Here is a 17333-nt window from a genome sequence, read left to right as displayed (position 1 = left end):
CCAAGAGTCAATGGGACAATCCTGTTTGTGAACGAAAGGGACCCTTGGAACCCAGAGAGGGCCTACCCTACCAGGATCTGTGGTCACCGCTGTCAGCCACAGGCAGGGCTGGCAGGCTGTAGCCTGAGGCTCACTCACTCTCGCTTCTTACACTGGGTTCTCGGGACAGGCTGACCAAGAACAAGAGCCTAGTGGTTCCTAGAGCAGTGCCCTCAAGGAAACGTGCAGAGCGGCCTTCTTCAAGTCAGGGTGGGACCTCCCTGCTGAAGGTGCTCACACCCTCTCACCTTCCCTCCTCCAGGTTCCAGCATCACCTGCTCTCCTGCCCACTCCCCCGCTTGCTGTCCCTGCCCATAGTCATGCCTCGGGGGCAGAAGAGTAAGCTCCGTGCCCGTGAGAAGCGCCACCAGGCCCGGAGGGAGACCCAGAATCTCGGGGGTGCTCAGGCCACTGCAGCACAGAGAGAAGAGTCGCCCTCGTGCCCCTCTTCTCCTTCTCGGGGTACTCCCCCGAGCTCCCCTGCTGCTGGCACTCGCCAGGAGCCTCAGGGAGCCCCAGCCACTAGCTCTCGTGCTGCAGGGGTTTCAGGCCCAGGATCTGATGTGCGTGCCAAGGTCCGGGTTGAGGCAAGGAAAAATTCCTCCCAGGCTTCAGCCTCCGGTGAGAGCTTTCAGAGAGATCCTCTGATCAAGAAGGTGGGAATGGTGATAGAATTCCTGCTGGAGAAGTATACAGTGGAAGAGCCCATTATAAAGGCAGACTTGCTGAAGCTTGTGAACAAAAGGTACAAGAGGAAGTTCCCTGAGATCCTCAGGAGAGCTGCTGAGTGCGTTCAGCTGGTCTTTGGTCTTGAGTTGAAGGAAGTCAAGCCGGGTGGTGATTCCTATGCCCTTGTCAGCAAGCTACATGTCAGCGATGATGGGCGTCAGAGCAGTGGCGGGCGGTTTCGGAAGAATGGGCTTCTGATGCTTGTCCTCGGTGTGATCTTCTTGCATGGCGACCGCGCCTCTGAGGAGGAGATCTGGGAATTCCTGAATGGTTTGGGTGTTTATGTTGGAAGGTGTCACATAATCTTTGGGGAGCCCAGGAAGCTTATCACAGAAGATCTGGTGCAGGAAAAGTACCTGGTGTATCGTCAGGTGTGCGACAGCGATCTCCCGTGCTATGAGCTCCTATGGGGCCGGAGAGCCCACGCTGAAACCAGCAAGATGAAAGTCCTGGAGTTTATGGCCAAGGTGACTGGTACCGTCCCCAGTGCCTTACCAGATCTCTATGAGGAGGCTCTGAAAGATGAGGAAGAGAGAGCCCGAGCCCGAGCCCGAGCCAGAGCTGCAGCCAGGGCTGGTACTTGTGTCAAGGCCAGTGCGCCTTCCAAGGTCATGTCTAGCAGTTCCTCCCACCCTTAGTGAGGTCTGAGGCAGCTTCTTCACTTTGTGTTTGACCAACGCTGCCAACCTTTTCAGTAGTGAGAGGCTAAGCTGGGGCTGGAAAGATCATAATATATATCTTCTTTGTGTTCCTGTTTTACAGTAGTATCTTTCAAATGTTGTTTCTTTCACTAGAATGTTTCTTTAGATTCAGAATCCAAGTTTATAAATGACATGGATCACATATTTGTTGTTGTTTATCAGGTTTAAGCGTAAGAGTTTAGGTACTGTGTAGTACGATGTGAAAACTCCTTGCATCTTTCTGGGGTTCTGGACTGAGATAATATGGCATTGGAATAGGAATTTTGTTGGAAATGTGAAAGAATGCTGTGGTTTTAAAATGAAAAGCAAAGTAAAGTTTAGTCAAATTTTGGTTTGTCTTATTCACCTTTGTCTTTCTCTTTGTAAAATTCAAAGATATACACCTAGATGTCCTTAGCTTATTCAAGAATGCCGACAAAATTAAATAGTAATAAGTTACATTCCTCACTCAGTGCCTCATTGATTCCCATCTGTAATTGAGCATCTGCTCTTTGGAAGGTTCTGTGCTGGTAGTGATGATGCTAAGATAAAAAAGACCCTGCACCTGCCTGTAGATGTTGAGAGTATAAGAGCCGCTATTATATAAGGAAGGTGGTGTGATGGAAAAACTCAGTGAGGATGGTGGGGAGAGAGTCCAGATGAGAGCAGTGAAGTATAAATTCTCTTAGCCAGAACACTTTGAGGTTTAGGTTATTTTGCAAATCCCTCCTTGGGAGGTAATTTTAAGTTGGCTGCATGGTGGGCTAGATGAGGCTGTGATAATGGTGAGCAGGGGTCCAGTGCTTTTGCCCCGGTGCAGGTGAACACGGTGCCCAAACAAACCAGGTGTTTTATGCAGATTGTCTCTTTGTGGTGGGATGCTGAGAAGCCCCTGTGCTGGCACTCTGTGCCCTGGGCTGGAGGAGCCCCAGCCCGCTCCATTAATTAGTTATCGGGTTTTTTTAATTGGAGTATAATTGCTTTACAATGTTGTATTTCTGCTGTGCAACGAAGTGAATCATCTACACGTATACATATATCCCCTCCCTGCTGCACTTCCCCCCACCCATCTAGGTGGTCACAGAGCACCAAGCTGAGCTCCCTGTGCTGTACAGCAGGTTCCCACTAGCTGTCTATTTGACACATGGTAGTGTACATAGGTCAATCCTAATCTCCCAGTTCATCCCACCCCGCCTTCCCCCGTGTCCACATGTCCGTTCTCTATGTCTGCGTCTCTGTTCCTGCCCTGCAAAGAGGTTCAACTGTACCAGTTATCTAGATTCCACATATATGCGTTAATATATGAGATTTGTCTTGAGTGTAATCTGGCAGAACTCCTAAATGGGCCCAGATTTTGGTGGTGATGAAACACATGAAAATCGGGGGGGTTTTGGGAGGCAGGGGAATTATTGGTCCTTGACACAAATTCTATAAGGTTTGATTTGCATCCTGGTGGAACCCCTGCCTCCACAAATGAAACAACATTCTCTGATAGGGAAAATGTACTCAGGGTTACTTGCTAAGGAGCACTTTGGTTAATTCAGCTTTCTTTGTCCTAGAGGCCCGCATAGTCTCTGACATCTCCTGGATAAAATGAAAAATTCCTAGAGATGAGGGTATCTCTAGGACAGAGAAGACCAGTCTCTTCTGGTATGAAAATAAGCATCATAATAACTGCCATGCATGAAAGACCCAGACATCGCCAGCCACCGTGCCAGGTGCTTTACATATATCACATATGTTCCGACAGTTCTATAAGATGAGGCTTATCAAACCCACTTGGCAGACAAAGAACTTGCAGTATTCTCCGGACTGGTAAAGTGACAGAACCGGGAGTACAGCCCGGTCTGAATTCCTCCAGAGCCCATACTGTTCCACTCCTCCCAGCCTGAGGCAGCCCTTCTGTCTCTTAATCCATTTCTCCTCTCACTGCTCCGTGACGTCTCTCAGGCAATAAGAAAGAGGAACTTGTAGCCAAAATATTAAAAGCAGGCCTAAAGAAGGAAGGTGAACATGAGAATCAGACACCATTTGGGGATTGTCTGTGGGCTTCGTTTACCTAGGATCCTCCTGCCCCTCGCCCCAGGCTTCCCTGAGAGCTGATTGCCCCGGTCCCGGCACGGGGGTCCAGTCCCAGCACTTTGTGGCATCACAGCGCCCTGACCCTTGGTCTTCCCCAGTGTGCCCTCGTGTCCAGACTGGAAGCTGACCTGCTGGCCAGCTCTTCTCTGCATCTTCCTCTGGAGGCTGCACTCAGCTCCCGGAGGAACGGACAGCCCATATGCCCTGCCCTCCCCTGACTCGGAGCATCCCGACTCCCCGCAGATCCCGTTCGTCACCGTGGACCCCTGGGACAGCAGCTGCCCTTTCCATGTATCTGTTCACTTCAGACAGTGACGTTTACACACCTCCTCATCCCCACTGGGTGCCTCCACCACATTCTCAGTGTTTGCAAACCTGCTGGTGACGAGACTCTGATTTGGTATGGACTCTACAGGGCCTTGGCTTATAACCCCAAGGCTAGGGAGGCCTTGTTTGAAACAACGTGATATTTGCAGTAGGATTTTAATGAAGTGTCTTCTTTGAATCTGGCCACTGAATCCATACACTGATGAGTGAACTTAATTAAGGGGTCCAAAAGCAAAGCCTTCTTCCTAAGTGGTAAAGGAGGAGGGACCAAGGAAATCACTGTGTAAACAAACATCTGCTGAGGCTGAATTCCTAAAAACCCATCTTGGAGTCCTTCTTGGAGGTGGAAAATGGTTCTTTGTCAGACATGCTAGCTTTGAATAACAAGGAAGAGTAATTCACCATCCTCCCAGTAATCCTTGTCTGTATCGGCCCCAGGGGAGATGCTGTTTGTTCAATATGCTTAATGGCACCTGTTCGGGTGTTCAGGTATGTTCAGTCAGGTGGTGGGTGGCTATGATTTTGACCATGCAACCAAAAGTTAGGAGAAAATTCCCAGCCTACTAAGATTACACAGGTTATTGCAACTGGCAATGCGGAAAGGTACTGGTGAAAGCCCTCTCTGCTGAGATGTACAGGGTACTTTTGGAAATTAGATGGAATCCTGTATTTGCAAACATGTCTTACATAGTATGCACAAGAAAAACTTCGTGAATTTCAAGGTAAATTTGGCCTTCTCAGAAACTCCTCCAACTAACTAAGAGGGTTGTTGTCATAAGCAATTGCAGTAGTTGCTCTTTATTGAGCACACACTATACACCAGTTTATGGGAGACTGCAAACCTCATCCACATCCTGTCTTGCTCTCCTTGGGTTCCTGGGGAGACTATTTTCCCAGTCCACTTGTAATTAGGAAGGGTCACCTCCAGACCAAGGCACGAGGGAGTCAGTACGGCACCTCTGTGCTTTCTCTTCCATTCAGCAGCAAACAGAGAGAGCCCGTGTTGAGGTGTGGAGCCACGCGACGTACATAGCCGGGATCTCGGAGTCATCTGTGAGAGGTGAGCCTCTGCCAACCTTCATCAGATTTTATGTGCACAAGAAACAGACTTTTGTTGTGTTAAGTCATTCAGATATCAGGTTTTCTCTGTTGCATCAGTTAGCAGTTACTTAATCCGAGTGATACACAACTACTATTTCTACTCTTAGGCTCATTTAAATGTTTTAATGACAGAGCTAATCATAGCATATATATTCTTCTTATAAAAACTTCTTACACACATAAATCACAAACTCCTCCCTTACAACATTGCTCGAAAATTCAGCCCCTTTTTCAAAAGTAACCACAATTAACTGTCTGGTGTGTGTCATTCTAAAGCTGATTTGAGGCTTCTTTGTACATAGATGTGCTACAAAAATATGTTGAATTTTTAACACACAGGGGCCACAGTGTACATATTGTTCTGTGACTTGCTCTTGTAACTTAATGGAAGTGAATGCAAGATCTTTCTGTGACAGCACTTATAAGACCCACCTCACATTTTAAAACTGTCATCACCATTAGAAAGGGTCCCAGCCAGCCCTCTGGTCCTAAGCTACAGCGTGAAGTAGAGCCCCTCAGCCAACCTGTAGATCTATGAGAACAAACAGTTGTTGTGTTAGGATGCTACGTTTTGTGGCTCTTCATTGGGCAGTGGAAGTTTACTAATAAGTACATTAAGGGCTAGCAGTTCATATTTTAATTTTTTATGTTCTTTGTCTTCCACACGGAACACATACTATTCCTAAAAATATTTTTAAGGTTAAGAAAAATAAACTTCAAAAGGCATGGGAAATTCTAATTACAGATGTTAGGGAAGCCTTTAAAATGGGAAAAATAAGCAAATAATTTACAAAAGAAGAGTGAAGTGACGCATGATTATTTCTCCTACAGAATGAAAACAAAAAGATTACTTATAGACTATTCTCTCTCCAGATGGTGGATTGATAAAGAGAATTTTTTTTTAAAACATCTTTATTGGGGTATAATTGCTTTACAATGGTGTGCTAGTTTCTGCTCTATAACAAAGTGAATTAGTTACACATATACATATGTTCCCATATCTCTTCCCTCTTGCGTCTCGCTCCCTCCCACCCTCCCTATCCCACCCCTCCAGGGGGTCACAAAGCACCGAGCTGATATCCCTGTGCTATGGGGCTGCTTCCCACTAGCTATCTACCTTACGTTTGGTAGTGTATATATGTCCATGTCTCTCTCTCGCTTTGTCACAGCTCACCCTTCCCCCTCCCCATATCCTCAAGTCCGTGCTCCAGTAGGTCTGTGTCTTTATTCCTATCTTACCGCTAGGTTCTTCATGACATTTTTTTTTCTTAAATTCCATATATATGTGTTAGCATATGGTATTTGTCTTTCTCTTTCTGACTTACTTCACTCTGTATGACAGACTCTAGGTCTATCCACCTCATTACAAATAGCTCAATTTCATTTCTTTTTATGGCTGAGTAATATTACATTGTATATATGTGCCACATCTTCTTTATCCATTCATCCTATGATGGACACTTAGGTTGTTTCCATCTCCGGGCTATTGTAAATAGAGCTGCGATGAACATTTTGGTACATGACTCTTTTTGAATTATGGTTTGCTCAGGGTATATGCCCAGTAGTGGGATTGCTGGGTCATATGGTAGTTCTATTTGTAGTTTTTTAAGGAACCTCCATACTGTTCTCCATAGTGGCTGAACCAATTCACATTCCCACCGGCACTGCAAGAGGGTTCCCTTTTTTCCCCACCCTCTCCAGCATTTATTGTTTCTAGATTTTTTGATGATGGCCATTCTGACTGGTGTGAGATGATATCTCATTGTAGTTTTGATTTGCATTTCTCTAATGATTAATGATGTTGAGCATTCTTTCATGTGTTTGTTGGCAGTCTGTATATCTTCTTTGGAGAAATGTCTATTTAGGTCTTCTGCCCATTTTTGGATTGGGTTGTTTGTTTTTTTGTTATTGAGCTGCATGAGCTGCTTGTAAATTTTGGAAATTAACCCTTTCTCAGTTGCTTCATTTGCAAATACTTTCTCCCATTCTGAAGGTTGTCTTCTGGTCTTATTTATGGTTTCCTTTGCTGTGCAAAAGCTTTGAAGTTTCATTAGGTCCCATTTGTTTATTTTTGTTTTTATTTCCATTTCTCTAGGAGGTGGGTCAAAAAGGATCTTGCTGTGATTTATGTCATAGAGTGTCCTGCCTGTGTTTTCCTCTAAGAGTTTGATAGTTTCTGACCTTACATTTAGGTCTTCAATCCATTTTGAGCTTATTTTTGTGTATGATGTTAGGGAGTGATCTAATCTCATACTTTTACATGTACCTGTCCAGTTTTCCCAGTACCACTTATTGAAGAGGCTGTTCTTTCTCCACTGTACATTCCTGCCTCCTTTATCAAAGATAAGGTGACCATATGTGTGTGGGTTTATCTCTGGGCTTTCTATCCTGTTCCATTGATCTATCTTTCTGTTTTTGTGCCAGTACCGTACTGTCTTGATTACTGTAGCTTTGTAGTATAGTCTGAAGTCAGGAAGCCTGATTCCTCCAGCTCCATTTTTCGTTCTCAAGATTGCTTTGGCTATTCGGGGTCTTTTGTGTTTCCATACAAATTGTGAAATTTTTTGTTCTAGTTCTGTGAAAAATGCCAGTGGTAGTTTGATAGGGATTGCATTGAATCTATAGATTGCTTTGGGTAGTAGAGTCATTTTCACAATGTTGATTCTTCCAATCCAAGAACATGGTATATCTCTCCATCTATTTCTATCATCTTTAATTTCTCTCATCAGTATCTTATGATTTTCTGCATACAGGTCTTGTGTCTCCTTAGGTAGGTTTATTCCTAGGTATTTTATTCTTTTTGTTGCATCATTTTGTCTTTTTGTTGCATACACTTTTCATCATTAGTGTATAGGAATGCCAGAGATTTCTGTGCATTAATTTTGTATCCTGCAGCTTTACCAAATTCATTGATTATCTCTAGCAGTTTTCTGGTAGCATCTTTAGGATTCTCTATTTATAGTATCATGTCATCTGCAAACAGTGACAGTTTTTCTTCTTTTCCGATTTGGATTTCTTTTATTTCCTTTTCTTCTCTGATTGCTGTGGCTTAAACTTCCAAAACTGTGTTGAATAAGAGTGGTGAGAGTGGGCAACCTTGTCTTGTTCCTGATCTTAGTGGAAATGCTTTCAGTTTTTCAGTATTGAGGATGATGTTGGCTGTGGGCTTGTCATATATGGCCTTTAATAGGTTGAGGAAAGTTCCCTCTATGCCTACTTTCTGCAGGGTTTTTATCATAAATGGGTGTTGAATTATGTCAGATGCTTTCTCTGCATTTATTGAGATGATCATATGGTTTTTCTTCTTCAATTTGTTAATATGGTTTATCACATTGATTGATTTGTGTATATTGAAGAATCCTTGCATTCGTGGAATAAACCCCGCTTGATCATGGTGTATGATCCTTTTAATGTGCTGTTGGATTCTGTTCGCTAGTATTTTGTTGAGGATTCTTGCATCTATGTTCATCAGTGATATTGGCCTGTAGTTTTCTTTCTTTGTGACATCCTTGTCTGGTTTTGGTATCAAGGTGATGGTGGCCTCATAGAAGGAATTTGGGAGTGTTCCTCCCTCTGCTATATTTTGAAAGAGTTTGAGAAGGATAGGTGTTAGCTCTTCTCTAAATGTTTGATAGAATTTGCCTGTGAAGTCATCTGGTTCTGGGCTTTTGTTTGTTAGAAGATTTTTAATCACAGTTTCAATTTTGGTGCTTGTGATTGGTCTGTTCATATTTTCTATTTCTTCCTCCTGGTTCAGTCTCACAAGGTTGTGCATTTCTACGAATTTGTCCATTTCTTCCAGGTTGTCCATTTTATTGGCATAGAGTTGCTTGTAGTAATCTCTCATGATCTTTTGTATTTTTTCAGTGTAAGTTGTTACTTCTCCTTTTTCATTTCTAATTCTGTTGATTTGAGTCTTCTCCCTTTTTTTCTTGATGAGTCTGGCTAATGGGTTATCTGTTTTGTTTATCTTCTCAAAGAACCAGCTTTTAGTTTTATTGATCTTTGCTATTGTTTCCTTCATTTCTTTTTCATTTATTTCTGATCTGATTTTTATGGTTTGTTTCCTTCTGCTAACTTTGGGGATTTTTTGTTCTTCTTTCTCTAATTGCTTGAGGTGCAAGGTTAGTTTGTTTATTCGAGATGTTTCCTGCTTCTTAAGGTAGGCTTATATTGCTATTAACTTCCCTCTTAGAACTGCTTTTGCTGCATCCTCTTGGTTTTGGGTCGTCGTGTCTCCATTGTCATTTGTTTCTAGGTATTTTTTTATTTCCTCTTTGATTTCTTCAGTGATCACTTCGGTATTAATTAGTGTATTGTTTAGCCTCCATGTGTTTGTATTTTTTACAGATCTTTTCCTGTAATTGATATCTAGTCTCATGGTGTTGTGGTCGGAAAAGATACTTGATATAATTTCAATTTTCTTAAATTTACCAAGTCTTGGTTTGTGACCCAAGATATGATCTATCCTGGAGAATGTTCCATGAGCACTTGAGAAAAATGTGTATTCTGTTGTTTTTGGAGGGAGTGTCCTATAAATATCAATTAAGTCCATCTTATTTAATGTATCATTTAAAGCTTGTGTTTCCTTATTTATTTTCATTTTGGATGATCTGTCCATTGGTGAAAGTGGGGTGTTAAAGTCCCCTACTATGAATATATTACTTTCAATATCCCCTTTTATGGCTGTTAGTATTTGCCTCATGTATTGAGGTGCTCCTTTGTTGGGTGCATAAATATTTACAATTGTTATATCTTCTTGGATCGATCCCTTGATCATTATGTAGTGTCCTTCTTTGTCTCTTCTAATAGTCTTTATTTTAAAGTCTATTTTGTCTGATATGAGAATTGCTTCTCCAGCTTTCTTTTGGTTTCCATTTGCATGGAATATCTTTTTCCATCCCCTTACTTTCAGTCTGTATGTGTCTCTAGGTCTGAAGTGGGTCTCTTGTAGACAGCATATATATGGGTCTTGTTTTTATATCCATTCAGCCAATCTGTGTCTTTTGGTGGGAGCATTTAGTCCATTTACATTTAAGGTAATTATCGATATGTATGTTCCTATTCCCATTTTCTTAATTGTTTTGGGTTTGTTATTGTAGGTCTTTTCCTTGTCTTGTGTTTCTTGCCTAGAGAAGTTCCTTTAGCATTTGAGGTAAAGCTGGTTTGGTGGTGCTGAACTCTCTCAGCTTTTGCTTGTCTGTAAAGGTTTTAATTTTTCCATCAAATCTGAATGAGATCCTTGCTGGGTAGAGTGATCTTGGTTGCAGGTTCTTCTCCTTCATCACTTTCAGTATGTCCTGCCACTCCCTTCTGGCTTGCAGAGTTTCTGCTGAGAGATCAGCTGTTAACCTTATGGGGATTCCCTTGTGTGTTATTTGTTGTTTTTCCCTTGCTGCTTTTAATATGCTTTCTTTGTATTTAATTTTTGACAGTTTGATTAATATGTGTCTTGGCGAATTTCTCCTTGGATTTATCCTGTATGGGACTCTCTGTGCTTCCTGGACTTGATTAACTATTTCCTTTCCCATATTAGGGAAGTTTTCAACTATAATCTCTTCAAATATTTTCTCCGTCCCATTCTTTTTCTCTTCTTCTTCTGGAACCCCTATAATTCGAATGTTGGTGCGTTTAATGTTGTCTGAGAGGTCTCTGAGACTGTCCTCAGTTCTTTTCATTCTTTTTTCTTTATTCTGTTCTGTAGTAGTTATTTCCACTATTTTATCTTCCAGGTCTCTTATCCGTCCTTCTGCCTCAGTTATTCTGCTATTGATCCCATCTAGAGTCTTTTTCATTTCATTTATTGTGTTGTTCATCATTGTTTGTTTCATCTTTAGTTCTTCTAGGTCCTTGTTAAATGTTTCTTGCATTTTGTCTATTCTGTTTCCAAGATTTTGGATCATCTTTAGTATCATTATTCTGAATTCTTTTTCAGGTAGACTGCCTATTTCCTCTTCATTTGTTAGGTCTGGTGGGTTTTTATCTTGCTCCTTCATCTGCTGTGTGCTTTGCTATCTTCTCATTCTGCTTATCTTACTGTGTTTGGGGTCTCCTTTTTGCAGGCTGCAGGTTCGTAGTTCCCGTTGTTTTTGATGTCTGTCCCCAGTGGGTTATGTTATGGTTCAGTGGGTTATGTAGGCTTCCTAGTGGAGGGGACTAGTGCCTGTGTTCTGGTGGATGAGGCTGGATCTTGTCTCTCTAGTGGGCAGGTCCACGTCTGGTGGTGTGTTTTGGGGTGTCTGTGGACTTATTATGATTTTAGGCAGCCTCTCTGCTAATGGGTATGGTTGTGTTCCTGTTTTGCTAGTTGTTTGGCATAGGTTGTCCAGCACTGTAGCTTGCTGGTCGTGAGTGAAACTGGGTGGTGGTGTTGAGATGGAGATCTCTGGGAGATTTTCGCCGTTTGATATTATGTGGAGCCTGGAGGTCTCTTGTTGACCAGTGTCCTGAAGTTGGCTGTGCCGCCTCAGAGGCACAGCACTGACTCCTGGTTGTTGCACCATGAGGCTTTCATTCACACGGCTCAGAATAAAAGGGAGTAAAAGTAGAGAGAAAGAATTAGTAGAAGTAAGAAGAAAGAAAGAAAGAAAGAAAGAAAGAAAGGAGGGATGGAGGGAGGGAGGGAGGAAAGGAAGGAAGGAAGAAAGAAGAAAAGAAGGAAAGAAGGAAAGAATGGAGGGAGGGAAGGAGAGAGCAAGGAAGGAAGGAAGGAGGGAAGGAAGGAAAAGAGAAAGAAAGAAGATACAGTAGAATAAAATAAAGTAAAATATAATAAAGTTATTAAATTAAAAAATAATTATTTAGAAAAAGAAAGGGACGGACAGAAGCTTAGGACAAATGGTGAAAGCAAAGGTATACAGGCAAAATCTCACACAAAAGCATACACATACACACTCACCAGAAGAGGAAAAGAGGAAAAAATAATAAATTTTGCTCTCAAAGTCCACCTCCTCAATTTGGGATGATTCGTTGTCTATTCATGTATTCCACAGATGCAGGGTACATCAAGTTGATTGTGCAGCTTTAATCCGCTGCTCCTGAGGCTGCTGGGAGAGATTTCCCTTTCTCTTCTTTGTTCTCATAGCTCCCAGGTGCTCAGCTTTGGATTTGGCCCCGCCTCTGTGTTTAGGTCGCCGGAGGGCATCTGTTCTTCCCTCAGACAGGATGGGGTTTAAGGAGCAGCTGCTTAGGGGGCTCTGGCTCACTCAGGCCGGGGGGAGGGAGGGGTACAGAGTGCTGGGCGAGCCTGTGGCGGCAGAGGCCGGCATGACATTGCACCAGCCTAAGGCGTGCCGTGCGTTCTCCCGGGGAAGTTGTCCCTGGATTATGGGACCCTGGCAGTGGTGGGCTGCACAGGCTCCCGGGAGGGGAGGTGTGGAGAGTGAGCTGTGGTTGCAGACAGGCTTCTTGGTGGCAGCAGCAGCGGCCTTAGCGTCTCATGCCCATCTCTGGGGTCCGCGCTGTTAGCCTGTCTCTGGAGCTCCTTTAAGCAGTGCTCTTAATCCCCTCTCCTCGCGCACCAGGAAACAAAGAGGCGAGAAAAAGTCTCTTGCCTCTTCAGCAGCTCCAGACTTTTTCCCGTACTCCCTCCGGGCTAGCCGTGGTGCACTAGCCCCCTTCAGGCTGTGTTCACGCAGCCAACCCCAGTCCTGTCCCAGGGATCCGACCTCCGAAGCCCGAGCCTCAGCTCCCAGCCCCTGCCCACCCCGGTGCGTAAGGCTCTCGGCCTGGTGAGTGGTCGGTACCGATCCTCTGTGTGGGAATCTCTCCGCTTTGCCCTCCGCACCGCTCTTGCTGTGCTCTCCTCCGCGGCTCCGAAGCTTCCCCCTCCGCTCCCCGCAGTCTCCGCTCGCGAAGGGGCTTCCTAGTGTGTGGAATCCTTTCCTCCTTCACAGCTCCCTCCCACTGGTGCAGGTCCCGTCCCTATTCTTTTGTCTCTGTTTATTGCTTTTTTCTTTTGCCCTACCCAGGTACGTGGGGAGTTTCTTGCCTTTTGGGAGGTCTGAGGTCTTCTGCCAGCATTCAGTAGGTGTTCTGTAGGAGCTGTTCCACATGTAGATGTATTTCTGATGTATTTGTGGGGCAGAGGGTGATCTCCACCTCTTACTCTTCCGCCATCTTGAAGATCTGTCCAGTAGTAGATTTTTATAGAAAGACTTTAAGCCATCAATGTCCAGAGGCCTATCTCATGCTGAGGTTGGCCATCCTTAATGCAGTAGGAGACGGCTTATCAAACTGTGGTCTTGTACCAGGACTCACCACTACCGAGGCACACTGTAGGTGCAGTGGCGACGCGGAGCTGCTCACTCCCTACCCGCCACCTAGTTTCTGCTGCACCTGCCCATTTTTTTAACCAGGTTATTAGTTTACTTTTGATTTGTATGAGTTCCTTATATATTTTGCATATTAACCCTATATCAGTTAGATGATTCACAAGTATTTTTCCCATTCTGTAGGCTGTCTCTTCACTATGTTGACTGTTTCTTTTGCTCAACAGAAGGTTTTTAGTTTGATGCAGTCTTGTCTATTTTTTACTTTTGTTGTATGTGCTTTTGAAGTCTAATCCAAAAAATTCTTCCCAAGACCAAATATGTGATGTTACATGGCAAAGGAGTTTTACATAGTTTTACATAGTTTTACATAGTTACATAGTGTGGATAATCCTTTGTATGTGTTGCTGAATTCAATTTGATAATGTTTGGTAGAGTTTTGCATATATATTCATAAAGGACATTAGTCTGTAGTTTTATTTTCTTGAATGTCTTTACTTTTTACATTAGCCTAAAACTGGTATGGAAGGATTTGGAAAGTGTTCCCTTTAATTTTTGGAGTAGTTTTTGTAGAATTGGTGCTAATTCTTTAAATGTTCAGTAAAATTCATCAAAGCCATCTGGTTCTGGACTTCTCTTTGTCAGAAGTTTAAAAATTCCTACTTTAATCTCTTGTTATCCTAGGCTATTCAGATTTTCTGTTTCTTCTAGAACCATTTTCAGAAGTTTGTGTCTTTCTGAGGATTTGTCCATGTCATATAGGTTATCTAATTGGTTGGCATATGATTGTTCATTGTATTCCTTCATACTCCTTTTTATTGATGTAGAGTTGGTAAAGATGTCCTCTCTTTTATTCCTGATTTTAAGAAATTGAGTTTTTGTTGTTGTTGTTGTTGGCTTGGTTTGTCTAGCTCAAGTTTTTTTTCAATATCATTAATGATTTCAAAGACATACTTTCAGGTTTGTTGATTTTCTCTGTTGTTTTCTATTCTCTATTTCATGTATTACATGACAAAGGCCTTTGTCTTTTTTAATATAGGTGCTTACTGCTATAAATGTACTTCTAATCAGTGCTTTTGCTGCATTCCATAAGTTTTGGTATGTTGAGTTTTAGTTTTTCTTCATCTCAAAGTATTTTCTAATTTCCTTTGAGACTTCTTCTTTGACCCATTAGTTGCTTAGGAGTGTATTGTTTAATTTCCACATACTTGTGAGTTTCCTACATTCCCTTGTCTTTATTTGTTCTTTTTAACAATTTCTGTACTTTATTGATATGCTCCATTTTGTGAGATGTTGTTCTCATGTTTCCTTTAAGTCTTTAGACATGTTTTTCTTCAGTCCTTTGAACATATTTATAGTACTGCACTTACTGTCTTTGTTTAATAGGTCCAACAGTTGTTTTTCCTCAGGGACAGTTTCTGTTTATTGCCTCTCTCTTGTGTGTTGGCCATAACTTCCTAGTTCTTTGAGTGTCCAGTAAGTTTTTGTTGAAAACTGGGCATTTTAAATAATATAATTTGAGAGCTCTGGAAATCAGATCTCCCATAGGATTTTTGCTCTTTGTTGTTGTTGTTTTATTTGTTTAGTGACTTTCTAGACTAATTCTGAAAAGGTTGTTTTCTTTGCTGTGTGCAGACTATCAAGTGTTGCTCAATTAATTTAGTGGTCAGCTATTGATTGGGCAGAGACTCCCTTAAATTCCTTGATTCCATATGTCTCACAGCCTTTGCTGAGTACCTCTGTATAAATGTGTTGAGTGGGCCATGACTTCAGTGTTCTACCAGGTAGTTTACAACTCTTTCTGGCTTCAGGTCCTCCTTGTACCGAGTCCCAAAGTCAGCCAGAGGTGACAGATTAGATCTTTCTCAAATCTTTCCTGGGGATATACACTCTCTTGCACGTGTGTGTGGCAATCTAGATTGCCAGGAATATGTCAGAGCTTTTCTAATACCCTCTGAACATTTTTGGCTTTGTTTTTTTATTCTCTTATTTCTTATTAGCCTTAAATGCTAATGCTATCTCAGGTTGCTGTGATGTTCAACAGTTGCAGCTGATTCTTTTTCAAGGGGAGGGTGGCAAAACCCTAGGGAGAGAGTTGTTCACACAGAGTGAGCTCTGAATCAGGTCAGTTAAAGCCATGCTCTCAAACTAGGCTTTTCAGCTAGCTTTCAGACAGAACACATATGAGCACTTCTCTGGGGATGGGGTTTTCGGAGAGTTTTAAACCCATTCTCCCTCGATGGCTGCTAGGCTAATCATTTTCACAGTTACCATAGTTGCAAGGCTGTTGTTTTTCAAGGAGAGCACGAATTTGGAATAAGAGGATGTGATTACAGTAGGTAAAAATGCCACAAAGCCTGTTCTTTGTTTAGAATTCAGCCATTTAAAAAAAAATAAATACTCTTTGGACTTTTGCAGTATTTTAGGTAATTTTCAAACATCCGAGAAGTTGATTTTGACAATTTTCCTAGTGTTCTCTTTCTGTTTGTGGATGAGTAACTATTTGGAGGTCTTTAATCTGCCGTTCTGGAAGTGCTTCAGTACCATTAATCTTAATTTTTTCTTAGATAATTTTCCAGTAATGTGTATCTTGAAGGTTTGTCAATTCTGTATATGATATTTCTAAAGACTTTCATATCACCACGATAAATTAGCTTTCCTTAAAGTTTTATAAGCAATATTTTTTGATTTGCTTTTTATTTTGTCCTAACAGTACAATAGTTTTTCTTAATCCATTTGGGCTGCTGTAAGAAAATACCATAGACTGCACAATTTATAAACAACAGAAATTTATTTCTAACAGTTCTGGAGGCTGGACGTCCCAGATTGGGGTGCCAGCATGGTCAGGTGTGGGCCCTCTTCCTGGTCACAGACTTCTTGTGGTATCCTCCCATGGTGGAAGGGGCTAGGGAGATCTGTGGACCCTCTTTAACAAGGGCTCGGATCTCCTAATTCTATCCTATAGGGCAACGGTCCCCAACCTTTTTGGCACCAGGGACCGGTTTCGTGGAAGATAATTTTTCCACGGATCAGGGTAGGGAGGATGGTTTCGGGATGATTCAAGTGCATTACACTCATTGTGCACTTTATTTCTATTATTATTATGTTGTAATATATAATGAAATAATTATACAACTCATCATAATGCAGAATCAGTGGGAGCCCTGAGCTTGTTTTTACTTGCCACTCACTGATAGGGTTTTGATATGAGTCTGCAAGCAATTAATTTATTATGGTCTCTGTGCAGTGAAACCTCTCTGCTAATGATAATCTGTATCTGCAGCCGCTCCCCAGTGCTAGCATCACTGCCTCAGCTCCACCTCAGATCATCAGGCATTAGATTCTCATAAGAAGCCTGCAACTTAGATCCTTCGCATGCGCAGTTTACTGTAGAATTCGGGCTCCTATGAGAATCTAATGCCGCTGCTGATCTGACAGGAGGTGGAGTTCAGGCGGTAATGCGAGTGATGAGGAACAGCTGTAAATACAGATGAAGCTTCGCTTGCTTGCCCGCCGCTCACTTCCTGCTGTGCGGCCCGGTTCCTAACAGGCTATGGACCGGACTGGGACTGGTACTGGTCTGTGGCCCAGGGGTTGGGGACCCCTGCCATAGGGCATTAACATATGAGTTTTTAACATGAGTTTCAGGGACTTCCTTGGCAGTCCAGTGGTTGAGACTCCACAGTTCCACTTCAGGGGATGCAGGTTCAATCCCTTGTTGAGGAGCTAAGATCCCGTGTGCCGTGCGGTGTGGCAAAAAAAAAGGCAAAAAACAAAATATGAGTTTTAGGTGTTCACAAACATTCAGCCTATAGCAATTGGTCACTTTTCTTCTTTTTTCAGAATGTGGCATGTTTATTCATTCCACATCAAGTTGGAGTCTTTAAAGTGAAGCAATTTATAGAGATTATTGGCTCAGTGACAGATGAAAATTTGCAGTCTTTGTCCCTGAAGCCTTTCCATCAGATACGTTTATATTTCAGTAGTGTCTGCAAACCTTCCACCAAGAAAGTTGTGATGAAAATTAATCCTGGTATGCTATTGGGGGTGCTTACCATTTATTTATCTATTTTTGGTTAATACAGGATTATCTTAACATACTAAT

The 17333-nt window shown here is 42.5% G+C and overlaps 2 protein-coding genes across 2 annotated transcripts in view; both read left to right on the top strand.

Annotated features, from left to right (window-relative positions):
• The window catches only part of CFAP47 (cilia and flagella associated protein 47), a 516906-nt gene that overhangs the window by 68675 nt on the left and 430898 nt on the right, over nucleotides 1-17333 (top strand). Inside the window, 1 exon segment of the mRNA XM_073798895.1 lies at nucleotides 17072-17261. Within this exon segment, the coding sequence (XP_073654996.1) occupies nucleotides 17072-17261 (190 nt within the window).
• Nucleotides 360-1879, top strand: LOC117310312 (melanoma-associated antigen B4-like). The gene has a single exon (XM_033849681.2). The coding sequence runs from the start codon at nucleotides 360-362 to the stop codon at nucleotides 1404-1406; it is 1047 nt and encodes a 348-aa protein (XP_033705572.1). The 3' UTR covers nucleotides 1407-1879.

Source organism: Tursiops truncatus, chromosome X (genome assembly GCF_011762595.2).
Source record: "Tursiops truncatus isolate mTurTru1 chromosome X, mTurTru1.mat.Y, whole genome shotgun sequence".
NCBI lineage: Eukaryota > Metazoa > Chordata > Mammalia > Artiodactyla > Delphinidae > Tursiops > Tursiops truncatus.
Note: the sequence above shows the minus strand (reverse complement) of the source record. Positions and strands in the feature narration are given on the sequence as shown.

What these genes read in the sequence shown, in the direction of transcription:
- LOC117310312 (XM_033849681.2), top strand. Translation starts at nt 360, where the DNA reads ATGCCTCGGGGGCAGAAGAGTAAGCTCCGTGCCCGTGAGAAGCGCCAC.